This window comes from Manacus vitellinus, unplaced genomic scaffold (genome assembly GCF_001715985.3).
Source record: "Manacus vitellinus isolate BGI_N305 unplaced genomic scaffold, ASM171598v3 scaffold_2_pilon, whole genome shotgun sequence".
In the NCBI taxonomy this organism is placed as follows: domain Eukaryota; kingdom Metazoa; phylum Chordata; class Aves; order Passeriformes; family Pipridae; genus Manacus; species Manacus vitellinus.
The window spans coordinates 52310465-52331229 of NW_021940208.1; the positions used below are offsets into that span (position 1 = coordinate 52310465).

At 38.6% G+C, this 20765-nt stretch overlaps 1 protein-coding gene across 1 annotated transcript; it reads right to left on the reverse strand.

Annotated features, from left to right (window-relative positions):
- Positions 1-338: 338 nt before the first annotated feature.
- Positions 339-20229, reverse strand: XG (Xg glycoprotein (Xg blood group)). Its single transcript, XM_018070983.2, has 9 exons — positions 20169-20229; positions 9806-9847; positions 9436-9492; positions 5771-5806; positions 3910-3975; positions 2968-3024; positions 2288-2326; positions 1890-2009; positions 339-707 (listed from the first exon to the last, which is right to left on the reverse strand). Exons 1-9 carry the CDS (start codon positions 20227-20229, stop codon positions 691-693), a joined length of 495 nt encoding a protein of 164 aa, XP_017926472.1. The 3' UTR covers positions 339-690.
- Positions 20230-20765: the final 536 nt, after the last annotated feature.

Here is a 20765-nt window from a genome sequence, read left to right on the forward strand (position 1 = left end):
TCAGTAATTAAGTAATTAAATAAATAAATACAGAAATAAAATCAGCATGTGTTTCTCTTATTTTTATTTTTTTAAAGTGGTTTGTCAATATACATATTCTTTTCAATTTATTATAAAATTAGGAATGAATTTTCTACCTATACTTCCTTTCACTTTGCTAAAATTCAGACATAAATACAAAGTAAAGGCAGTAAAATTTTTAATCCTTTAGACAACTATAAGTTTTCCTTAAATAGTATAAATATTACAGAAATATACTGAAAAAATCCAACATGCATGAATGAAAATGGCAAACTCCTTTATCCTATTCTATCAGAGGGATTGTTTTTTGGGTAATTTTGAAAAGAGAAAAAGAAATTTGTTTGATGACTCAAATGCTGACAAACCCAAAACTTTCCATTTTTAGCTTATAATGTACTTGATTTCTTTATTATTTAAAATAATTTCTGAGTCAAAATCCATATCCAACATTTATAAATGCACATCAGATAGTGCAATACAATCCCTGGATGTTTTAAGCATATCTTTGATGACATGAAGCTCAAGGCACAAAAGTGACATCAAGTTAGAGAGAGCACTCTCGACAAAACATTCATTAGAAGAAGATATTTTTTTTTTGTCAGAACAGCACAGTAGAATGTCACCAACCAAAGGAGCCTGTGATCAGAGGGCAACTCTTCCTTCAGTGGTTTACACTGCAGCCCCACCTGAAAAATTAAGATTGAACATTCAGTATTTCCACTGTGGATGCTCTTTGCCAGCTTTTCAGAGTATTTTTTGCTTGAGACAACAGGTAGAACCTTCTATCCTCAGAGACACATGGACAGCCTTCCCCATTTGTCTCACTCCCCATTTCTAGAGGGCTGTGGGATCACTGACCTGATGCTTTAGTCACATTCTGGCCATACAAACGGAGGGAAAATGAGTGACTTTAGGGACCCTGAGGGCACAAACAGCCTTCACAGCCCTGACCAGCCTCTTCCAGGGCGTCCAGGGCTATATTACAGCTGGATTTCCCCTATGTAACCCTGCCCAAGCCTTCCCACAGTGCCTAAGCAGCAGCAGCTGCCCTGGAGCCTGCCATGGTACTCCTAGACTTCCTCAAGTGCCAGGGGACTACACATTCTTAGAATCGCTTAGAAAATTACAGATCTCTTAGAAATGCCTGTGAAGCTTCTCCTGCATTCCACTTATTTCTTAGCTATTAGTTTCATTAGAGAACATATAATGTGAATTAGAGGTTTAAATTGCCCTCTATGACAGCAAAGGGCCAGGCCCAGGCTGTTCCCACAGAACCACGAGCCAGGGGCAGCCAGCGCACGGCCCAGGCTGTTGCCTCCCTGTGGTGGGTGTGCACAGAGCAGTGGTGATGGCAACTGGGCCAGCCATCATCAGGTGAAGACAAGGCAGCTAGTCAGGCCACAGGCCAAGCCAGGACACCCAGCCAGCCACCTGGACTCAAGGCTGGGACAGGTGTGTGGGGATGTGGTATAGCCTGGGGCAGGAATCCTACCCAGGCCAGAGCTAAAATGCGGGTCCTGGCCAGAGGGTACATGGGGTACCCCTGGTGAGGCTGATCTGAGGCAACCAGGCTGTTTTCCACATGCAGAGCCACAACAGTCAGGCACTTCTGTGGTGGCATTGACCTCACACCCTGTAATTTGCTTCACAAAGTGATGTATATCCATCTTCTGGGCATGTTATGGCTTCCCATGCTTGTCCGTGATGAAGAATATTAATTACCAGTGTCTCTTAGAGACCAGTGAGGCTCATTAGGACAAAATTTTTAAATGCCTTTATTCCTGCCCTGTTTCTGCCCCCACTCAAATTGTTTATCAAATTCCCATCTACTTTAGAACTAAATCAGTGGGAAACTGATTTGGTCTTACCACGTGGTTTGAAACAAAGTCTCTTATTCTTGTAAGCAGAGTAGGCTGCTATCGATCCAACAACCAATATTACAAAGGCAGAAATTACAGGTGATGTAACTCCAGCTATTAATCCTGAATCTGTGGAAAAAGAAGGTTTGGCTTTTATTTCAGAGGCATTGAAATAGTTCGACTTAAGCATATTGTGTACTAAAGTATGCTTTTACCAAACTGTGAGAACTGTCTGGTGAAACAATAGAATTAAGCAGACAAACAGAAATTATATTACATTACAGCTGGTGTGAAAATGTTGTCTTAAAGCCTAATTTAGTATATATGCTACTTTTATAAGGCTAACATTGTTTTTCTATATCATGATGATCAGAAATAAATTGTAGAATAAATGATTTACTCTATACCTGTGTTTCCTCCATGATTGAAATGATGCTCCTCTTCTCCTGGAATAGAGAGTGAAGTTTCATCAAAGAAATGTTTGTCAACTTGTTTTGAGAACTCAGCCTTTTGCTCAGCAAAGTATAATTTTGTATAAGAGGGCAAAAGGTGCAGCTTGACAGGACCGCAAGAGAGGAGCTCCCCTTCTAGTCCTCACTGACAGCTGTGCTGACTGGAGGAGTAACTTCATCCTCCTGACACTTCAGTTTTGGAGAAGAATATTATCATCTAATAGAAGTGTCATACCTAGCAGTCTGCATCAAACTGATTTCACAGGGAGTGGGAGGCCAGTATGCTCTGGCTATTCTGTGCTGCCAGACAATCAGATGACTTATCTGTAATTTAAGTCAAGATCTGGTGCATCTGCTTTCAGTTCTGGGCAGAAACCCCTTGCTTTGGGACTGTCCTAGCTGAATTCAAAGGGATAAATCCGGCAGGGTTCTGGCATGTGCTAGAATGCTACAAAATGTTTAGGAATATGTTTCAAGTTTTACCTTCAGGCTCATAACCATGTTTTTTGGTGAAGAATAGCTAATCTAAATAAAAATGTCCCTCAGAGACAAACAGATTACCACTAAAGCAAAACCAAACAGCTCTGATTTACAAGTGTTAGGAAGAAGGTGCAAGGGGAATTGGGAAATGCTACCTGTTATGACCGGTGGTAAAGGCTTCCCATCAAGGAGATCTGAGTCATCAAAACCTCCTGCAAGATGAAGATTAAGATTCTGGTTGCAAAATTATCCAATCAATGTAACCCCTCCAGTTCCCTTGTCCACTCCTTTTTTAATGTTCTAGGGAAGCATGAGAGACCTCTGAAATCCCAGCTTCGACATAGTAGATGGGTCGTGTGTCTTGCACTGAATGGTCACCTACCCAAATTCACCTGAAAGCTGAAGCTCTAACACTGTTGGTGTCTACCAGTTCTCCACCTGTGGGATATGTGGACTCGGGCTCTCAGTAGCACAGATCCTTATATAATATTGACATCTCGAATTCCAGTGGTTCCTGAAGCAGAAAGTCAATGGGTCCTTTCTAGGAAAGACTCCAGAAGGACATGTCCATGGCTCACCACTACAGTCATACTAGAAGTAAATACAGGATACATGGTGGTAGCCAGGATAGCTGTGCCAATTTCATTTTATTTAAGTGGGTGTCCGGGATCGCACTCAGAACAATACAGGTTTACATCCCTCTCCTCAGTCCCACTAGCTGTATGCCCCAGAGCCATCTCAGATGCACATCTCAGTACAGATTTGAACACAGGCTTATCCATGTCCTGTGGCTAGATGTCAAATTTGAACCGTCTCATAGTGCAGTGTATACACGCCCAAAACAAAAATGTAAACAAAGTATTAGTCTCATACCACTTAGGAGACAGTATCTCACATTTTGGGCAGACAGAAAATCTTTATGGTACCAACACTAAAGCTCAGAAAATCTTTCCAAAGATTGGAACAGTGATTAAAAAGGGAGATGATGGGAAAGGATGATAAAAGCTATTAATAAAGAAATAAGAGAGTAAAGTCTTAAAAATATCTACTCTGAACAGTTCATAGGGCTAGATTTTCTTAGGAGAAAATATTCTTACCAGAATTACTATAACTTCCTGGTCGTGGTGGAAGAGGTGGGTATAAAGGTTTTCTTGAGATGTCACCTATTGATAATTAATATTGTTAGATGGTTGAATGGGCAAAACTGGGAGCTTTAAATAAAAAGTATGATAATTTGAGATTTTCTACCTATTTCTAATTTGTCCTCCAGCGAATTAAGAAAAGGGCTTTGTCACTATTTAAAACTACTTAAGTATTATATCAACAAATAGCTAGCTACTAAAACTGATTTGGGAGTGAACGGGGAATGTTTTCTAAATTAAAACATGAGAAGAATTCATGAAAATGTTGAAGGAAAATATTTAATGTATTTCTGGCAAGTGCTAATACTGTTTAATGCTGACAGGGAGATACAATGTGTTACTTGGGTGTCAGTGGTTCAGTTTTGCAGAGCTGACAGAGAAGCTGGTGTTCCAGGCTGGGCCAGAGGCAACAGGTCATGTCTGTGCCATCAGCAGGTATTAATAAAATCTGCAGATTAGTTTCATCTAACAGATGCTGAATTTATCTACTGCATGATGAAATTTCTGCTCTTGAACTGTGCAAAATGAACTCAGACTTCAGCTTCATTTTTTTTTAGGACTTTGTGCTAGCATTTGCCATAGTATTGGAAAGAGATGCATTGGCTAGAGCAGGAGATCTGACTCATAGCAGTTTCCAAACTGCACACACAGTGCTGGAGTAGCACGAGCTCACTCAGGTCAAAACCTGCAAAATTTAATGTCCAGGGCTGTTGCTCTGCATATGTAGAGTACGTCCTCTCTTGCAATTCTTTCTTCAGTCAGTTCAGTCACATATTTAACTGTTCTCATAGCCAGACAGAGAATTTAGCTCTGAATAAATCAAAATTAGGTCATAGAAATAAATAGAACTTTCTCTCCCCCTCCTTAAATCTTTCTTTCACCTTCCAAACATGCCAGATGCCCTTTCACCATGTTTTCTGTTGCCTAGCTGCTAAATAGTATGCTTCTGTTTCTAAGTAGCATTTAGGTTTGGATTCAGCAAATTATTTAGACCTGTGCTAAACGTCTTGTGAGTATAGCCTACAGCCAATGGATTTTAGGTAGAGTCTTAAAACTTTGCTGAATCAGACTTTGTCCAATGAATTATATTCAATGGAAGAAGGGACTTGCTCTGTTTCAGCTCTCTGTGTAATGAACTAAGACTCACTATGGCACAAAAGTAGAAAACTACCAACCCCATTTTTCATTTCTGTTGTGTTCCTGCACTTATTCAGCCTTCTCTAAGGATAAGAAGACATATTCTATGTCATAGCTAATGAAAAATAATGTGTTCAGAAATACTGATAATGAGATACATATCCCTAACCTCATTATACCATGTATGAATGTCAATTAAGAACCTGAACTGTAAATGGAACAAAGAAATAAAAACCAAGGGAAACATCATTTGCCATCCTCAGAGTGAAAACATTGGGTTTATTGAAGATACTTAAGGTATTAATTGATAATTTACTGAATATACTGAACCCATCCTCTCATAACAGTACTCATTAATAACTTGCAGGAATTGAACAATTAGTATGGGCAGGAATAAATTACAATATACACATGGGAATTATTAATGAAATTAGATTAATCTTTGGAATGTGTGGACTAATAAACCACAGGCATGAAGTGCCACTGGGGAACCTGGAAATGGGAAAACACAATATAAAAGGTGTCATTCTCACTTTACTGCATGTACAGGAGTTGGAATGACTCTCTATTACCATAGCTCCTCCTGCAGTATTGCAATCTCTTTTCACAAATTAGGCAGAGTTGAGAAAAAGACTAAAAAAAAATGCCAACATTATATTTAAGGAAAGAGAGTACTCACCCCCACCAAGAGCATCTCCTAAGTGTAGATCATTGTCTAAAAATGAAGAGGAGGAAGATGCAGAAAAGTGAGTTAGACACAACTCTTGTGGGAAGTGAAATGTTAGTTTTAATAGAACATGTACAACTGAATGTTTGACAAGCACCTTTTTCAGGTTAGTCTCACAAACTTACCTAAGCTATTACACTTTTCTTTAAAACTCTAATAGAATCTAGTAGTTTCCTGCACACTAATTGACAAATGATACAGTATTTTCTACTCAAAATATGAAGGGGTTTTTTCTGCTGTAAATGATGTCAAAATAAATCCTATAGTTGAATCAAGATCAATATCTCTAATATATCTGCAAGTACATAAATAAAATTTGCTATGTTAACATAATAAACCTATTTTTTAAATATGTTGTGCTGTATCTATTTTTTAAATATGCTAAATTGTCAACACCTATGTCTGTGCTCAAAACTGGTATATGTATGTTTGGCTTAAGTGTAATTTATTGAACTACAAAAACTGAATACCCATTTCAAGAACAAATACTAGGAAGCAATAAACCTACTTGGAGAGAGAGATTGAATCAACTAATCTATGTGAGGGTCACGGTGACATAAAAATTTTGCTTCAGGCAATCCAATGCACCTGTCTGAGGTTGGGTGATAGTCTAGTTTTTCTTTGCCTGAGCTAGAAAGGTTTTATAATAGACTTAGACGTCTGCATGTGCATGTTACACAGAAAATCAACAGGCTACCATTGCCACAGCACTGTACATGTGTCTTGCTGTACCTGGGATGGAATTTTCCATCCAATAAACAACTTGTCTATGAGCTGCAGATGCAAAAAGAGGAACTCTGTTTCCAACATACGGATGTGGATATGAGTGTGTGGGTGATATTTTAAGGTGTATATGGAATGATGGCGAGTTCTGGCAGAAATACATTAGATGGATGCCATAACTCCAAGAATCCCTTTCTTTACACTTATAAATGTGGAGTGCTACAAAAAATCAGAAGAAATGGGACAGCAAAACCTACCTAAATTTTGACACCAGTGCTTATTGCCACAGACAATTCGACACTCTCAATTAAATAAATATCTTTTTCATTATAATTGTGTTAGAATTCCCAAATCACCACACAGAAATCTGCCTTCTTGTGTTCTTTATATCCAGCAGGAGTGAGAAGCTGCTTTTGCACAATATCTAGTTATCTAGTCTCATTTGTGTGGCAACTCAGAAATGCTTTGGTGTCATCAGGAAATGTGGCAGGAAAGTGATCAAATTCATTCTACATAATTTGGTTTGTTCTTGTCAGGTGTTGATCCTCCCTATGTCTGGCCAGAAGAGAGTTGCATTTCAAAAATACCTTTACCTGTCAAATGGTAACACTGCGAGAAGGAATAAATTGAAAACTGGATTCAATTTATTATTGATATGAAGAATTCATGTAAAATTTAGGGTTCTGTTCTGGAGGATTCATGCAGGGATTTGTTGCATAAATGCTAAGGGTGATATGAATGAAATACGAATGGAAATGCACGTGTCTGTAGGGACCATAAAAATCAGCAAAGTGTTAAAAGAAAAGACAATAAAGGTCACTATTCTCTCCATAAAACTGAGGAATATGTTGTTTCTGTCAAAACCAGCTGGCCTATGTTCCCATAAGATGACAGCACAGATGACTTGTCAGCAGAGGAAAAGCAGAAAGAATTTCTACACCAAAGGTTGCAGCATATCACTACTTTTCCTGATCATCCACCCAGAAAATAAGTCTTGGACATAGTCCGTGTATTCCAAACAAGCAAAACCAGATAGTGGGCAGCAACCTGGCATAGGGTTCAGAGACAATGAAGTAAGAAATATTAGAGGCAAAAGAATCTCTCCCTAATACCCGATTTCTCCTAAAGGATATAAAAGATCTGTACATAAACAAGCTCGTCATTCCTGATCACGAAGAACCACAGAGACAGGATAAGAGCTCAATAGCTAGCATACCTTGTCCCATATTGCACATGATGCTCACCAGACCACCTAAGCACATACACCTCAGTGCTCATGAGCACAGGGGTTTGAGGATATGGCTTAATTAAATCAAATGCAGGACGAATGTGAGTGAGTAAAATCAAGTTATTTTGAAATTTTGTAAATAAACGTTACCTTCTGTTAAATTTTGTGATGAATTTTGTTGCACTAGGAAGGTACCTACTGGAGAGCTTCAGCTCAGGCAGAGATGTGTGGGATGCCCAGAGGATATGGCCTTTTTTAGTAATTGCCCTCAACTGATCAAAAATCTCAGCCAGCCTCACCTCTCAATGGTATTGACTGAACGAGACATAGAGGTAACCCTGACATTAAGATGAAGCATTAGGCAGATGCTGAAACATACTCTTGTTTCATCTTTCTGCACTTTCCAAATCCAATAATTGATTTTTAACACTGTGGGCTTGGGATTTTAAAACTCTCTGGAGTCCTCTTCAGTGCTGAAAGAGATTCCGAATGGTCTGTAAAATGTGGAGTTCTTAATTCTCAAGAATTAGTGCAGTGGATTCGAATCATTTGGCAGTCATATCTCAAACAGATTTCTGAGTCCCTAAAAATCAAATTCATTTCACCTGACTGAGGCAGCTTCAGTGCAGATATTGGAATCCCTAAGTTACCTTTAAACGTGACCAAGGACAGAGTATTTTAGGCACAATTCAAGTAACTTACTTGAAATGTTTACATTAGGATGAGATCAAATCCACAATTAGTGCAATATTTTAAAATAGACAGACACTTCTAATCTAGGCCAAACGCAGATTTTCTTGGACAAATGAAGTGGGAAGGAAGAATGCAACCACTAAAGGATCCAGTAGCTACCACATTCACAAAATGCTGCCCCTGTTTGTTCAAAGAGCAAGCCCTTCGTTGTGTGGAAAATATAACTGCTTTCGTGTATCGCAAGTCTTACTGCACTGTTTATCCAGAAAAAGACCTGAAGTTGTTGTGTGGGCTAATGTTATCCAGCATCTTCCAATTCAAATATTTTGTTTGATAGACAGAAATTTATTTCAGTGTTGTTTAGGTGGAAAAGCTCTATGTTATTATAACTTGTTCCATAAAAAATATGGTTTTTTTCAGCATTAACATTGGAATTTATTGTTTGGCATTCTCAGGACTACAGCTAAAACCTTTTGGTTCTCTCCACCGTCTAGAGCCCTTTTTCCTTTATGACACAGGTTTTGTAGCAACCAGTATTAGATAATATGAAGTAAATACATGGCGAGAAGAAAGAACACCTAATTTCCTTCTGATTCTTTTCCAAGTCTGTTATCAAGCATCATGAATAATTATGCAAAGAGAAAAAAGAATGGGAAAAAAGTAGAAGATCAGTTATCCATTTTTAGCAACAGTTACTCATTGTTATACTCCTCAGGGAGTTCAATACAGTCTGGAAAAGCGTGAAGAAGATTTTCAGGAAATAAAATATCACTGGCCAGTTAGGCTGTAAAGCCTTATTGGAAGTGGTCAAGACTTGTAAATGCTAACTGTCAAAAAACCACTTACTTTACATAAAGAAGACAGCTATAATTTAAATAATCTCAGCTAAAGTACAGTAGCAAAAATTATCAAGAATCTCATGAGACAGTTTCTTACATATAGAAAATCAGCTTTATAACCTATTATTACTCACTCAGCACAGGCCTTGTGGGTCTTCTGATCACTGTAGGCTTCCTTGTAATTATGTCATCTGGTGGACACAACGACACGCCAATAAACAATAAGCTTCAACTTAACAAAAGCAGATATCTGCAAATCTAGACAGCTGTTTATCACAGCAGAAGCTAAAAATGAAGGGATGTGTTTTCAAAGCCATTTTTGTTTGTTTGTTTTAAAGAAGTCTTTCATTTTATGACAGAAACATTGAAATCTAGCATTTTCCAGTTCTGTATCTCTTTAACTTAAGTGGTAGCCACTTCATATTCCATTCCTCAAGGAAAAAGACTTAAGATTTATTATGGGTGCAAATGCCATAGTAAAATAAGGATGTGAGATTTACATACCTGGGTGATCAAGGGCATCAGCTAAATCAAAATCGCCTTGACCTATAAGGAATGTGACAAAAAAAAAAGACACTAAGTCAGTGGACGGGTTTCCATGACCTCCAGACCTGAGGGCTCTGTACAGAGCCAGAACACCAGTAAGAGGCAAAAAATCTCCCCATCCAAACTGGAGCAGGCACAGAACAAGCTGTCAGCTGTCATCCCTGTGCTGTGCAGTCCTGAATGACTGTGAGAGATGGGCTCATTTAATTCAAAGAAGCTATTTGTTTGGGTAGTGCGAAGAGAAGCTGCTCTCTCATGTTATCTATATTCATCTGCTGTGCAAACATGCCTTTGAAGAACACAGGTTGCCTGTTATAGGGCACAGGACTATTGCCAGGAGACAGCTGCAAATAGCATTCAGTGTGGTACTTGCAAACCAAAATCATTAGGTGAGAATTTTTAATATCTTCATTATTATTTTACTAGTGCAGCTTCAGAGAGCAGCTTTACTGGCAAACCTGTGATCACTTGTAACACAAATCAACTTTCTTTTTTTAATTCTTCCTGTAACATGGGCCAGAAGCAAAAGATACTAAGATGTGTTTACTTAATTTAGTTTCCCTGTACGTTAAAAAGTCTGAGAAGTGAGGAAAAAAAAATCCTTCCTGTTCTGTTAGGTGACCATAATGTCTTTAAATGTCACAGCAGGGCAATTAGCACCCCAACTTTTGAAATTAGCAGGTAAATAAAACTAGGAAATATTTAAAATATATAAACTGAAGCAGACAACTTTGAACAGAACACACACAGTTATTCTTGTGAGTTTTACTTTCAACTCTACAATCTGCCACTTTCCTTTTAATACACAGCATTCATGAAACACCTCTTTGCAGAATATGTATCCATTAGTTTTCATCCAGGCTGAAACTGCATCATCCTTGTGTTTGCATTCCAAATACAAGATCAGCTGGCACAAACTGACAAAAAGTCTTGATGTGTCATGACTTCCCTAAACAGAAAAGTATTACTGTGCTCTATCGAGTAAGCCTCAAGATGCTCTTGTTCTGCATCTGTTTATTTTCCCATCTAAAAAGCTTAATACCAAACTCTTCATTGAAGTGTTTTTCTTGATAAGTCTTGAACACTTCACAGCAAGAAAGGCAATGTTGTTCAAGTGGGGAAACTGAGCAACAGAGAGAGGCTGTCAGAGGTTCTTCAGCACAACTGTGCTCTGGCTTCAGCTCAGCTCCCTGATCTTGACAGGTGCTGTACATCTTCATGGCATTCTTTTCATTAATCACTGTTCCTGAATAATAGTTCTTGCTGTATCAAAGAGCTCCCAGAAAGATTAATTATCAGTGGTGAAACACTGTGTGATCCTCAAATAAGAGTCAGCACAGGAGCATAAAGTAGAAATGTTTTGATTCCCGTGATGATTTTAATGTGAATCTGTGAACTTAATTATAGCTGGGGTCTGACAGAAGAGATAAAGCAAGGTTGGAATGCAAAGTAGCAAATGGCTTCTAAAGCAAATCTGTCCCTACAAAATATTATGAGGAACCCATGTTTGGTAAGGAAAAATAGGTAACAGCATAAGGCTTTCCCACTAACATTATTAGAGTAGCATTTTATCTCTTATAATTTGATCTGTTCTCAGTGTGTCACCTTATCCTGCCACCTCTCCTTCCGGTGCTCTGGCCACTAACCTTGCTGAGTCCAGTAACCATTGGATGGGTCTTTAGGTGAATAATATTAATGGAATTTATAGAATGATTTGGGTTGGAAAGCACCTTAAAGACCATCTAGTTCCAACTCTCCCTGCCATGGGCAGGGACAACTCCCATCAGACCACGTTGCTCAGGGACCCATCCAACCTTCCAGGGATGGGGCATCACAGCTTCTGCGGGCAACATGTTCTGGCACATCATGACCCCTACAGTAAAAAAAAAAAAAAAAAGTGTTCCTAACATCTAATTCAAACCTACTCTCTTTCAGTTTAAAGCCACTACTACAGCTATATTCTAAGACACTGACAGGTTGGTTTTTTAAGTATGAAGCAATTAAATATATAAATACATAAAATAGATAAGTTGCTTCATCAGAATATATTCCCTGCCAGAGCCCTGAGTGCACCACCAGCTTTTACTGGCCCTGAGTCCTTGTCCATGGGCTGTCACACCATGCTGCTCCCCAGCCATGGAACCATTTGATCTTGATGCAGGCCACTACCAGCAGGCTGACATCCTGGCCTTGCCTTGACTTATATGGTCAAATTATATGTTTATGAAGCATTTCTTCAGTGTCAGGAGTATAAGCAACTTAAATTTGACTGTCCTTTGATTTTGTCCTCTGGTTAAATCCTCACTTGATCGACACCCTGAGTGCTGGAAGAGGCTGTCTGACCTGAGCCCCACTGCCACAGGATGCTGTTGTCAGGGTTAAAACCATTTCATGTTGGACTGAGCCATCAGAAATAATTTTGTAACCATAATCAGAATATGAGTCATCAGAAATAATTTTGTAACACTGAATAGCTGTTGGCAAAACCAGCTTTGTTACAGGTCCTGACATGCAGGAACTAACAATATGGAAAGCAACTACCGAGGTCCTAATGTTGCAAAGAGAATGTGACAATATCATCTCATGAAGGAAGACTGGAAAACTTCAGGTACCACATTTCTTTGAAGTTAGAAAACAAATAAAAATAAGAGGTGGAATCTAATAAGAATTCAAGCAAGATGATGCAGATGCTTTCAACTGCTTGAGAACTAAAGCAAAACAACAGACTGAAAGAGTTACTAACATCTGCCCTTCTCCTGGACAACAACAACATTTCCCTCTCCTATTGTATGTCTGTTCTGTCATCAAAAACCTGGGAAAAGGCAAAAGGAGTTGTTTTGAGACTGCAAGGGAGAAATAGAAGAAAGCTACATCAATTTTAAGAAGAGAATTTTTTCAGATTGATATTTTAAAAATTATTTCTGACAGTAAATCTAGCAATAAAAAGAAACAGACTGCTTGGGAGGAAGACAGGAATCCACATTGAAATCTCTTTATCTGTGTAAATATAAGCCTTGACAGATGGGCAGTTTGTATGTGGACATCTGTGCAGTATTACAAGTGATATTGCAATAAACCAAAAGATTGCTTAGACTTCCATCCCAACTTCCTCTGATAATAGGATCAAATGACCACAAGGACTAGGACTTTGTGGAGCAGAATTTTAAATGCTCATTACTACTTCTGAGACTGTACCTAGACATTTTAAGAATCTAATTTTGGAGGATAACAGATGGTTAAATAGCTGAACAGCCCAGACTTCATTCACAAAAGGGTGCGTCTAAAAACAAAACCACATTAGAAACTCAGAATATTTAGCTCAATAAGAACTGCAGTCACTTCAGAGAACTTTGAAGATAAATGACAAGGAAAATAAATTACTGAAGCTTCTCCACAGAATAAACAGACTGAAAGAAATTCATTTTCCACATATAAAAATGACCCTTTTTTTTGGATCAGCTTCCATAATATAAACAGCTAGAAATATACTCATGAAAATGAGAATGAAAGACATTTTAGTGGGGTGAAAACAGCTTTGTGCCTTTGGGGGTTTTATTTGATCGGGGCTTTTGTATATGCTTCTTGCTGTTTGTTTTGTTGGTTGAAAAAAGTTATGAGACCTGAATAGTTATGAAGATATTTAGCTATGCAGGTGGTAACAGAGTTATTTCTGTTATTACTACTTTGGGCTAGTATGCTATTGCTTGGCATAACTTCTAACCTTTCTTCTGGGAGTATCCATGTTTTGACAAAGAAATAAAATTACTGTAATACTGGTTTTTATTGGGTGGTCCTCAATGATTCATAACAGAGAATTTGAAAAAATGCTTATAAGCATTGCCTAACACCACAAAACAGTCCTTATCTGCAAATGAGAAAATGCAAAGCTAAGAAGGCAAGCCTTCCAGATGGATATATGGATTGTATTGAGAAAGGACCTATTTTAATTATGTTTATGCTAACTGCTCAAACACAATGAACTATAATAACCGCAGGACTTTTGCTAGCACGGACAATTTTATTTGGGATGTAATTCCTTCATTCCCACCCAAGACCTGTAGCTGTGCCAGTAAAAAAATGAAGTGTAGACCCAGCCTAACCTTTGTAATATCATATGTGGAAGGCTGGTGATATGGAGACTGTTACGGTTGCTGTTTGCCACAGAGATACTAAGACAGTTTTAAGTAATTTCCCTTGAATATAAGACACATCCTGCTGAAGCACCGTGGAGCCGAGGTAATCTTACCCTGCCAAGGCAGTCAGTCCCCTGCAAAGCCCTCAGGCACATGTGCATTTAATGTTCACAAGCTTTGGCCCATATTAATTTTCTGAAAATGTCAGACAAATATCCAGTAGCTAAAATGCAGACAGGAGTGTCTTTCGTCTGTGATTTAATTTGTTACCTAAATGTTAGATGGATCCATCACCCTTTAACTATGTAGCTGTTTGATCACAAGGGTCTGAGGTCCCACAGCTTTTAAGGAGTATTTATGAGGAACAAGGCTGGATTCTGCAGGTGAGTGTTACCAGTCCATCATTGTAACTGTGGTCAGAAGTTTTCTGACAGAAAGCTACCATGACATCACTCTGCAATTTCTAATTTCCCTAAGTAGGCTCAGTCCTGCACTGAATCCATACAAGCACAGCTTGTGGCCCTTAAAATGATGCATATTTAAATAAGACAGCATGAATATTGCTAAGTGAGAATCCGGTTATGCGACAAATGAAATTAACTTCTCAGGCTTTTAATATGCACAGTGTAGTATTAAAAATGAAGCTAAGATCCATGAGAAAATGTATTTTTATGCGTTTATACATACATCTCAAATGCACAGATGCCCATGTGTGTTAGATAAATAATTTTGTTATTAATATTATTAAATTATTATGATTAAATTAATTGGTTTTGAGTTCATTACTAGCAGTCATATGATTGGTATGGTATTACCTGTGTTACAAATAAATTAGAAGCAACTAACTTCAAATTGTGAGCTAGATAGAAAGGGGAAAAAAGCTTATTTTACAGTATTTTAAGACATGAACAAGTATGATTTCTTCAGTGTAATTAAATAAGAATTGTTTTGTGAATATAATGAGCTTAAAACATTATGAAGCTGGCAGAGACTGGGGAAGAAGTGAATGACTCAAAAAATGAGAACAAAAATTTTCTAAAAGGGAACAATATGTTACCAAAATCACTCATGAGACCCATTTTATGTACTTTTTAGCTGAAATATTAAGTTATTCTTTGCACAGACCATTTCTGATTATAATAAAATCATGAGACCTATTTCCTCTGCAATGAGAAAATGGGATGGATTTTCCCATGCATATGATTCAGAACACACCCTTTCATTGATCCAACTTTATTCAGGAAGCAATTATGTTTGTTTAAAGGAAATTACTCATTTAAGAAAAGTTTTGGGAGAACACTAAAGTTTACACCCCAGAGTGGACACTGTGGACAAAATCTCAATTAGCAGGAACTATTTCTTTCATGTAATACCCTCATGATCCATATTTCCTGATGAGGTTACTGTAGCTTGTTTTTCCTTCATGACCCTTTAGTTTCATAAACAATGATTGCCATTACAACTCCTAGATGCTGGGGTGGAAAATGAGTATGCTTTAAAATCTATAATTAAGACCTAAGATCCAGTATATAGACCACAACATGTGGCCTGATTATTGGCTTCATGTTTTTAGCTAGGTCACTTCTGGTTGTAGTTTGAATTCAAGGGAAATTAAAAGGACTGTCTCACTTATTCAAACAAGAACACATTTAAATAATTACTAGCAACTTAGATGGGCTAATAAAGCAAGAGTGGCAGTATTGCTTTAGCTCTGTGCAGCATGGTCTCATCAAACATGAAAGAAAATCTTCTATGATATTCGCTTTGCTCTGGACATACCAAGTACACTGGTAAAATACATGCAAAATACCTCTAGATCTTCAGCAGGGGTAGCACAGATCTCAGTAGTGCTATCCTGTAACTTAACATCAAGTTGAATTTGTTTCAGGAATTCTGTGCCCCCTGAAGTCACAGTAGCCCATCAGCATAAATATCTATATTACTTCCAAAGGGGTTAGTAATATTGCCAAATCGAAGTGGATGATCAGGGTGTTTTATACAGATTCTTTGTTTGTGTGTTTACAATGCAAGACAGCAATAAAGCAAGGCCTGCCTCTTCTCTCTTTCATGCCATTAAGAACATGTTTTCCAGAAAAGAATGATGCTGGAAAGATTTGCTGGATATAAGCAGGCAGGTCTGTTCAGCAACAAAGTCTCTAGAGAGTAAATGACAAATACAATTAGGCTCCCTTCTCAGGGCTGAAGAAGCCTCTGCACGTGCCACCACAGTGCACAGAGAAGCCTCTCAGAATAACCCTGGACAGAGGGTGATGGAGCATCAGTTTGTATCTGAATTTCAGAAGCAAGAGACTTGGAAGAGGATCTGACAGCTTAGTCTTCCACAGAGAACTGAAATGAAGAGCCTTGTCATGGTCATGCAAAATGTTGTGAATATCTTGGTTGGATTTATGAACAAAGAGCCAGTTTCTTTCTTTTACCATTGCACTCAGGAAACAAAATGGTCTGTAAGACATTTGTGAATAGAAATATCTGGCTCATATCTCAACTTCTGCTCCTTGCAGATGGTAGTCTGCAAGATGGAGCTGCAGTTTTGATGCAATATAGACTGTGATCCTGGGGGCTTTGTTGCTGTTAACTCAGGACTGTTCCTGATGTGGAGTGTATGCTCCTGGTTCCTTCACCGCTGGTGTTGTAAGACCTGGGATGTAAGGAAGGAGACCTGGGATGTAAGGAAGGACTTTGCTTTAATTTTTCTGCTAATCTTAGTGCCTACTCTGGCCTTTGTTTTCATTTAATATGGAGCATTGCTGCCCTTTAAAAATATATTGCTGTGATTTTACTTCCTACATAAATTCCTCGGGAATTAAAAATCTATTGATGACAGACAAAGCTTATTCAATGGAAGTGGGACTGTTATATTTTCATATTTTCATCCAAGCCCTTTCTATCATCTGAGACGGTGTTTGCCTTCATGAGATACTGTGCTACAGATCAGATTTCAGACAGTATTTTCCCATAACATTCATAGATGTCAGCCTGTGGAAATGAAGGAAGACTAATCAAGACAATCTGAACCTCCCTTCTCTTAAGGGCCTATTTTTATTGATTTCTAATCTTGAAAGAATTCTGACATTTGTTTTTTTAATTACCATCATGGGATGGAAAGGGATTGACAATTGCTGATGCAAAAGAGTTAAAATACATACTGAAAACAGGCAGGTTGGGCACTGCTGCCAGGCTTGCAATGTTTGAAAAGTGAATCTGAGAAGCTGAGTAACTACCCCATTTTTTTTCTCTTCTCAAGCTCTGATGTTGCAACAACTCTGCCATTAGTGTTTCAGTTACTGTTTCAACCAGTTCAGGTATGTCAATTTATCTCGCTGCAATCACAACCTTGAACGATAGCACTGACATGCCTACAGATAATGGCCGTTCTGGTATTGGGAGTGAAACAGTTTTGGAGGTCAGCAGGAGAGAATTTGTTGTCTGATACTTCCCTGCCCTCGCTCCCATGAGTGTTTCAGCATGTGCACAGGGACCTCACACAGAACAACAGTGAGGACTGGAGTGAGATGGAGCAGTAAGAAAAACAGGACTGTGTTTTTCATCTCTTCTATTCTGCTTAACTCAAGTGAAAACTACATTATTCATAGAACTAAGTCACATAGTGTCTCAAATCCAAAGAGGTCTGTAATTTTCTCCCCATAAAGTGCCCAGCTAATTAATCAAGAATACAATTAATTTTGAGTCAAAAACTTAGTAAGCCTTAGCTGAACAGTGGTATGCGGCTTACTGGCTAGCAATAAATGCTGTTCCCTTTACCTGTGTAGCATTCCATACCTGATGGAGCAAACTTAAGGCATCTCAGACATCAATCTTTTCACCATCCTTGTTACTAAGTAAACACATGATCTATCAGCTGACCTTAAAGACCATGGACATATAGATTATGTCTATATTGGGAACCTGAGGAGCATTCTGGACAGTCAGGTCTGAGCGAGAGTCTCATCTGCTTTCCAGGTCCATAAAGGAGAGAGCCCTCAGATTGCACTGCTTCCCCACTGCAGGTGTGCACACAGGTTTATGGCCCAAATAAGACCCACACTATGTTTCCAACAAGTGCATGATCTCAGTTACTGGGGGGCTAGGAACCTAACTTTGTGTCTCAGCACAGCCTAAGTGGGCAATGTAGACACAGCCCAAGCTGGATTACCACATGTCAGTCCAGCCTCAGTAACTGACATGGGATGAACTCCAGTGGAAGGTTTAATTTGGATTGGGGCAAAAGCCATTCAATTAGTTGCTGCAGCTCAACTTACGTGGGAGCCTTCATGCAACCTACCTAGGCTTGGAAATTACAAAAGCCAAAGTAGCTTAAAATGGAAGACTGCACTGCACATGTAAGTTTCTGAACTGTATTAGGTCTCACTTTCCTTGCACAATATGGTCCTTCTTTATGCCATTCTTCTGTTGAGATGTGTCCATCAAGGCAATCTAGCCAACCAACTGAAGATAGCCAGACAAAAAGGAAGTGCTAAATGAGAAGTCTGGTCTGACTGTGGTGGCCCAGTAGTTTCTAGAAGTTATCACGGATTGTTACATCTTAGAAAAGAATTAAGCTGCAATATAAAAAGGTGAATAATGCTACAGACATTTCTATCATGAGGAGTCAGACCAGCTTTTTACCAGCATGGTCAAGCCTTTCTCATATCATGTCTTGATTGGGGACTGAGAAGTGGTTCCTGTATATGTCCCCTGAAACATGGTGAATACTTTGATGATGAAATTCAGTGTCTGTTGCTATAGATTAAAACAACTAATTTTGTTCATCAAAGTGGATTAAATAGTTTCCAGAGTCATAAGACTGTGCCCAAAGCTCACAGCAACTTTCAGCAATGACTTCTCCCCCAAAGCAGGGCCTGAACAGGCTCTAAATTAAGACATGCATAAATCAAGAATGATTAGGCTGACTACCTTTATAATTAAAATGGTAGAGTATATGGAAATTGGCTTGCTCATGCTCAGATTATTTGAACAGAAATACTCAACATAAGACAGTCCTCCAGAACAAGAAAATCTGCATGCCAGAGATGAGAGACTGCATGAATCATCACTGCTCACAACACACTACATGCAGGCCAGCACAGTCCTACTGCTCTGCTCTTTCTATGCAATGTTACTTGCTGAAGACCTCTAAATAATTTCTCATTTGTTAAAATCAAAATATTGCACTAAGTTAAGGCAAAGTGTTTTCCTTGCTCATCACTGCAAGGTCTCCTACGGACTCCATTTCAATCAGGGGTGGTGGGAGAATCAGCAGCAGCAGCAGCAGCAGCTATTTTGGAACTAGTGATCAATGATAGATTTCTTCCTGCAGCCAAACACTGCACTACAAGTTTCTGAAGTAATGCTAATACACAAAAAAGGTTACAAGTACACCATATGGCAAGTGCACACAAGGATGATCCTATTTGGTTTGACATCAAGAAAAGTTTAACAGAATGTTTTGCTAAAAGACCTTGTGTTTGAATATAGTTAAATGACTAAGGATGAAAGGGTTACATTTTCCTGACTGCTATTTGTTCATCAAAAATATGTACATAAAATGTATTCAATTCTTACCTAATCCTGCATGAAAAAATGTATGCTTGTGTGCTGAATGCATAGACTAAGGTTAATCAATCAATTATTTATAATTATTTAACCATATGCACCAATACAAAAGCATGAGAATCTTTAAACGGAATAAGAATTTGTTTTTACAAAAAAAACTATGTTTCAAGATATGAATAACCGAGAAAAGCTTTAAAACATGAAATCAGTATTCTACTAAGGATCTCTTTGGAAACTCTTAAGTTCCTCTGGAAGCTCTTATTTTACCGCTTCCATTTAAAAAGTTTATACTCAAGTCTGAGCTTGTGAATAATTTTATGGGAGCAACATAATAGAGAAAATAAGATATTATAAAAAAGAAACTCCAACTAGCATGGCTATTATGAGCAATTATCCAAGAGATATATATATCTTTAGAAACTGCAGAAGTACTTATGTAAACACTCTTGAATGCTTCTCATGAATTGGTAGAAACAAACAAACAAACAAAAGGCAGTAAGCATTTCCAAATAAACAAACATATTTGTTTTAGGGGTTGGAGTTTAAGGTTTTGATTTTTTTTTTCATTTTTAACGATCATGCTCTAGAAATAAGCCAAGGCAAAGGTCACTTACCTCTTACATGGACTAGAAGGAAGCCAAAGCACAAAAGAAAAATACTTCTGAATTTCTCCATGCTCTTCTATGCAGTGCCTTGATTGTACCGCTTGTTTTTTTCCAAGTGATGATGTTGCAATGGCAGTGCTAAGGTTTGAGGGACACACTTAGAATCAGCGCCTCTGCCCAAAGAGGTCTCTCACCATCACATCCGAGCAATGCAGAACAGAGAGAAGTCCCTGAAAACCTGTTTGCATACAAGACAAGTAACAAAAGCAAACAACCCTGCTAGGGCCAAGCTGTGAGCAGCACCTGAGGTGCGAACTGTGCTCCAAGAAATCTATTTATTACCCAGGCAGGAAGCATGGAGAGCGGGGGAAGCAACGGCAGCACCCAATGAGGAGGGAGCCAGAATGCTCTGAGTCCACCTCCTCCCCGCAAGGGAAAACCAACCTGTTTGACATCCTTGCCTTCAAAGCAGGGTGTGGTGCTGTGAGAGCTCAAGTAGTTTGTAAGAGGAGACCATCTTTCTCTGAAGTGTGCTTGAAAGAATCACTCAGACATACTCTGTCCTCAAAGCACCACTTCCCTGCTCGGTTCTTGGCTGAGCAACAA

Coding starts and splice junctions, on each gene's coding strand:
- XG (XM_018070983.2), bottom strand. CDS start 20,229: ATGGAGAAATTCAGAAGTATTTTTCTTTTGTGCTTTGGCTTCCTTCTA. Junction 5,807..9,435: donor ACCCACAAGGCCTGTGCTGA/GTGAGTAATAAT, acceptor CTTCATTTTTAG/ACAATGATCTACACTTAGGA. Junction 3,025..3,909: donor AGGAAGTTATAGTAATTCTG/GTAAGAATATTT, acceptor TTCATCTTGCAG/GAGGTTTTGATGACTCAGAT.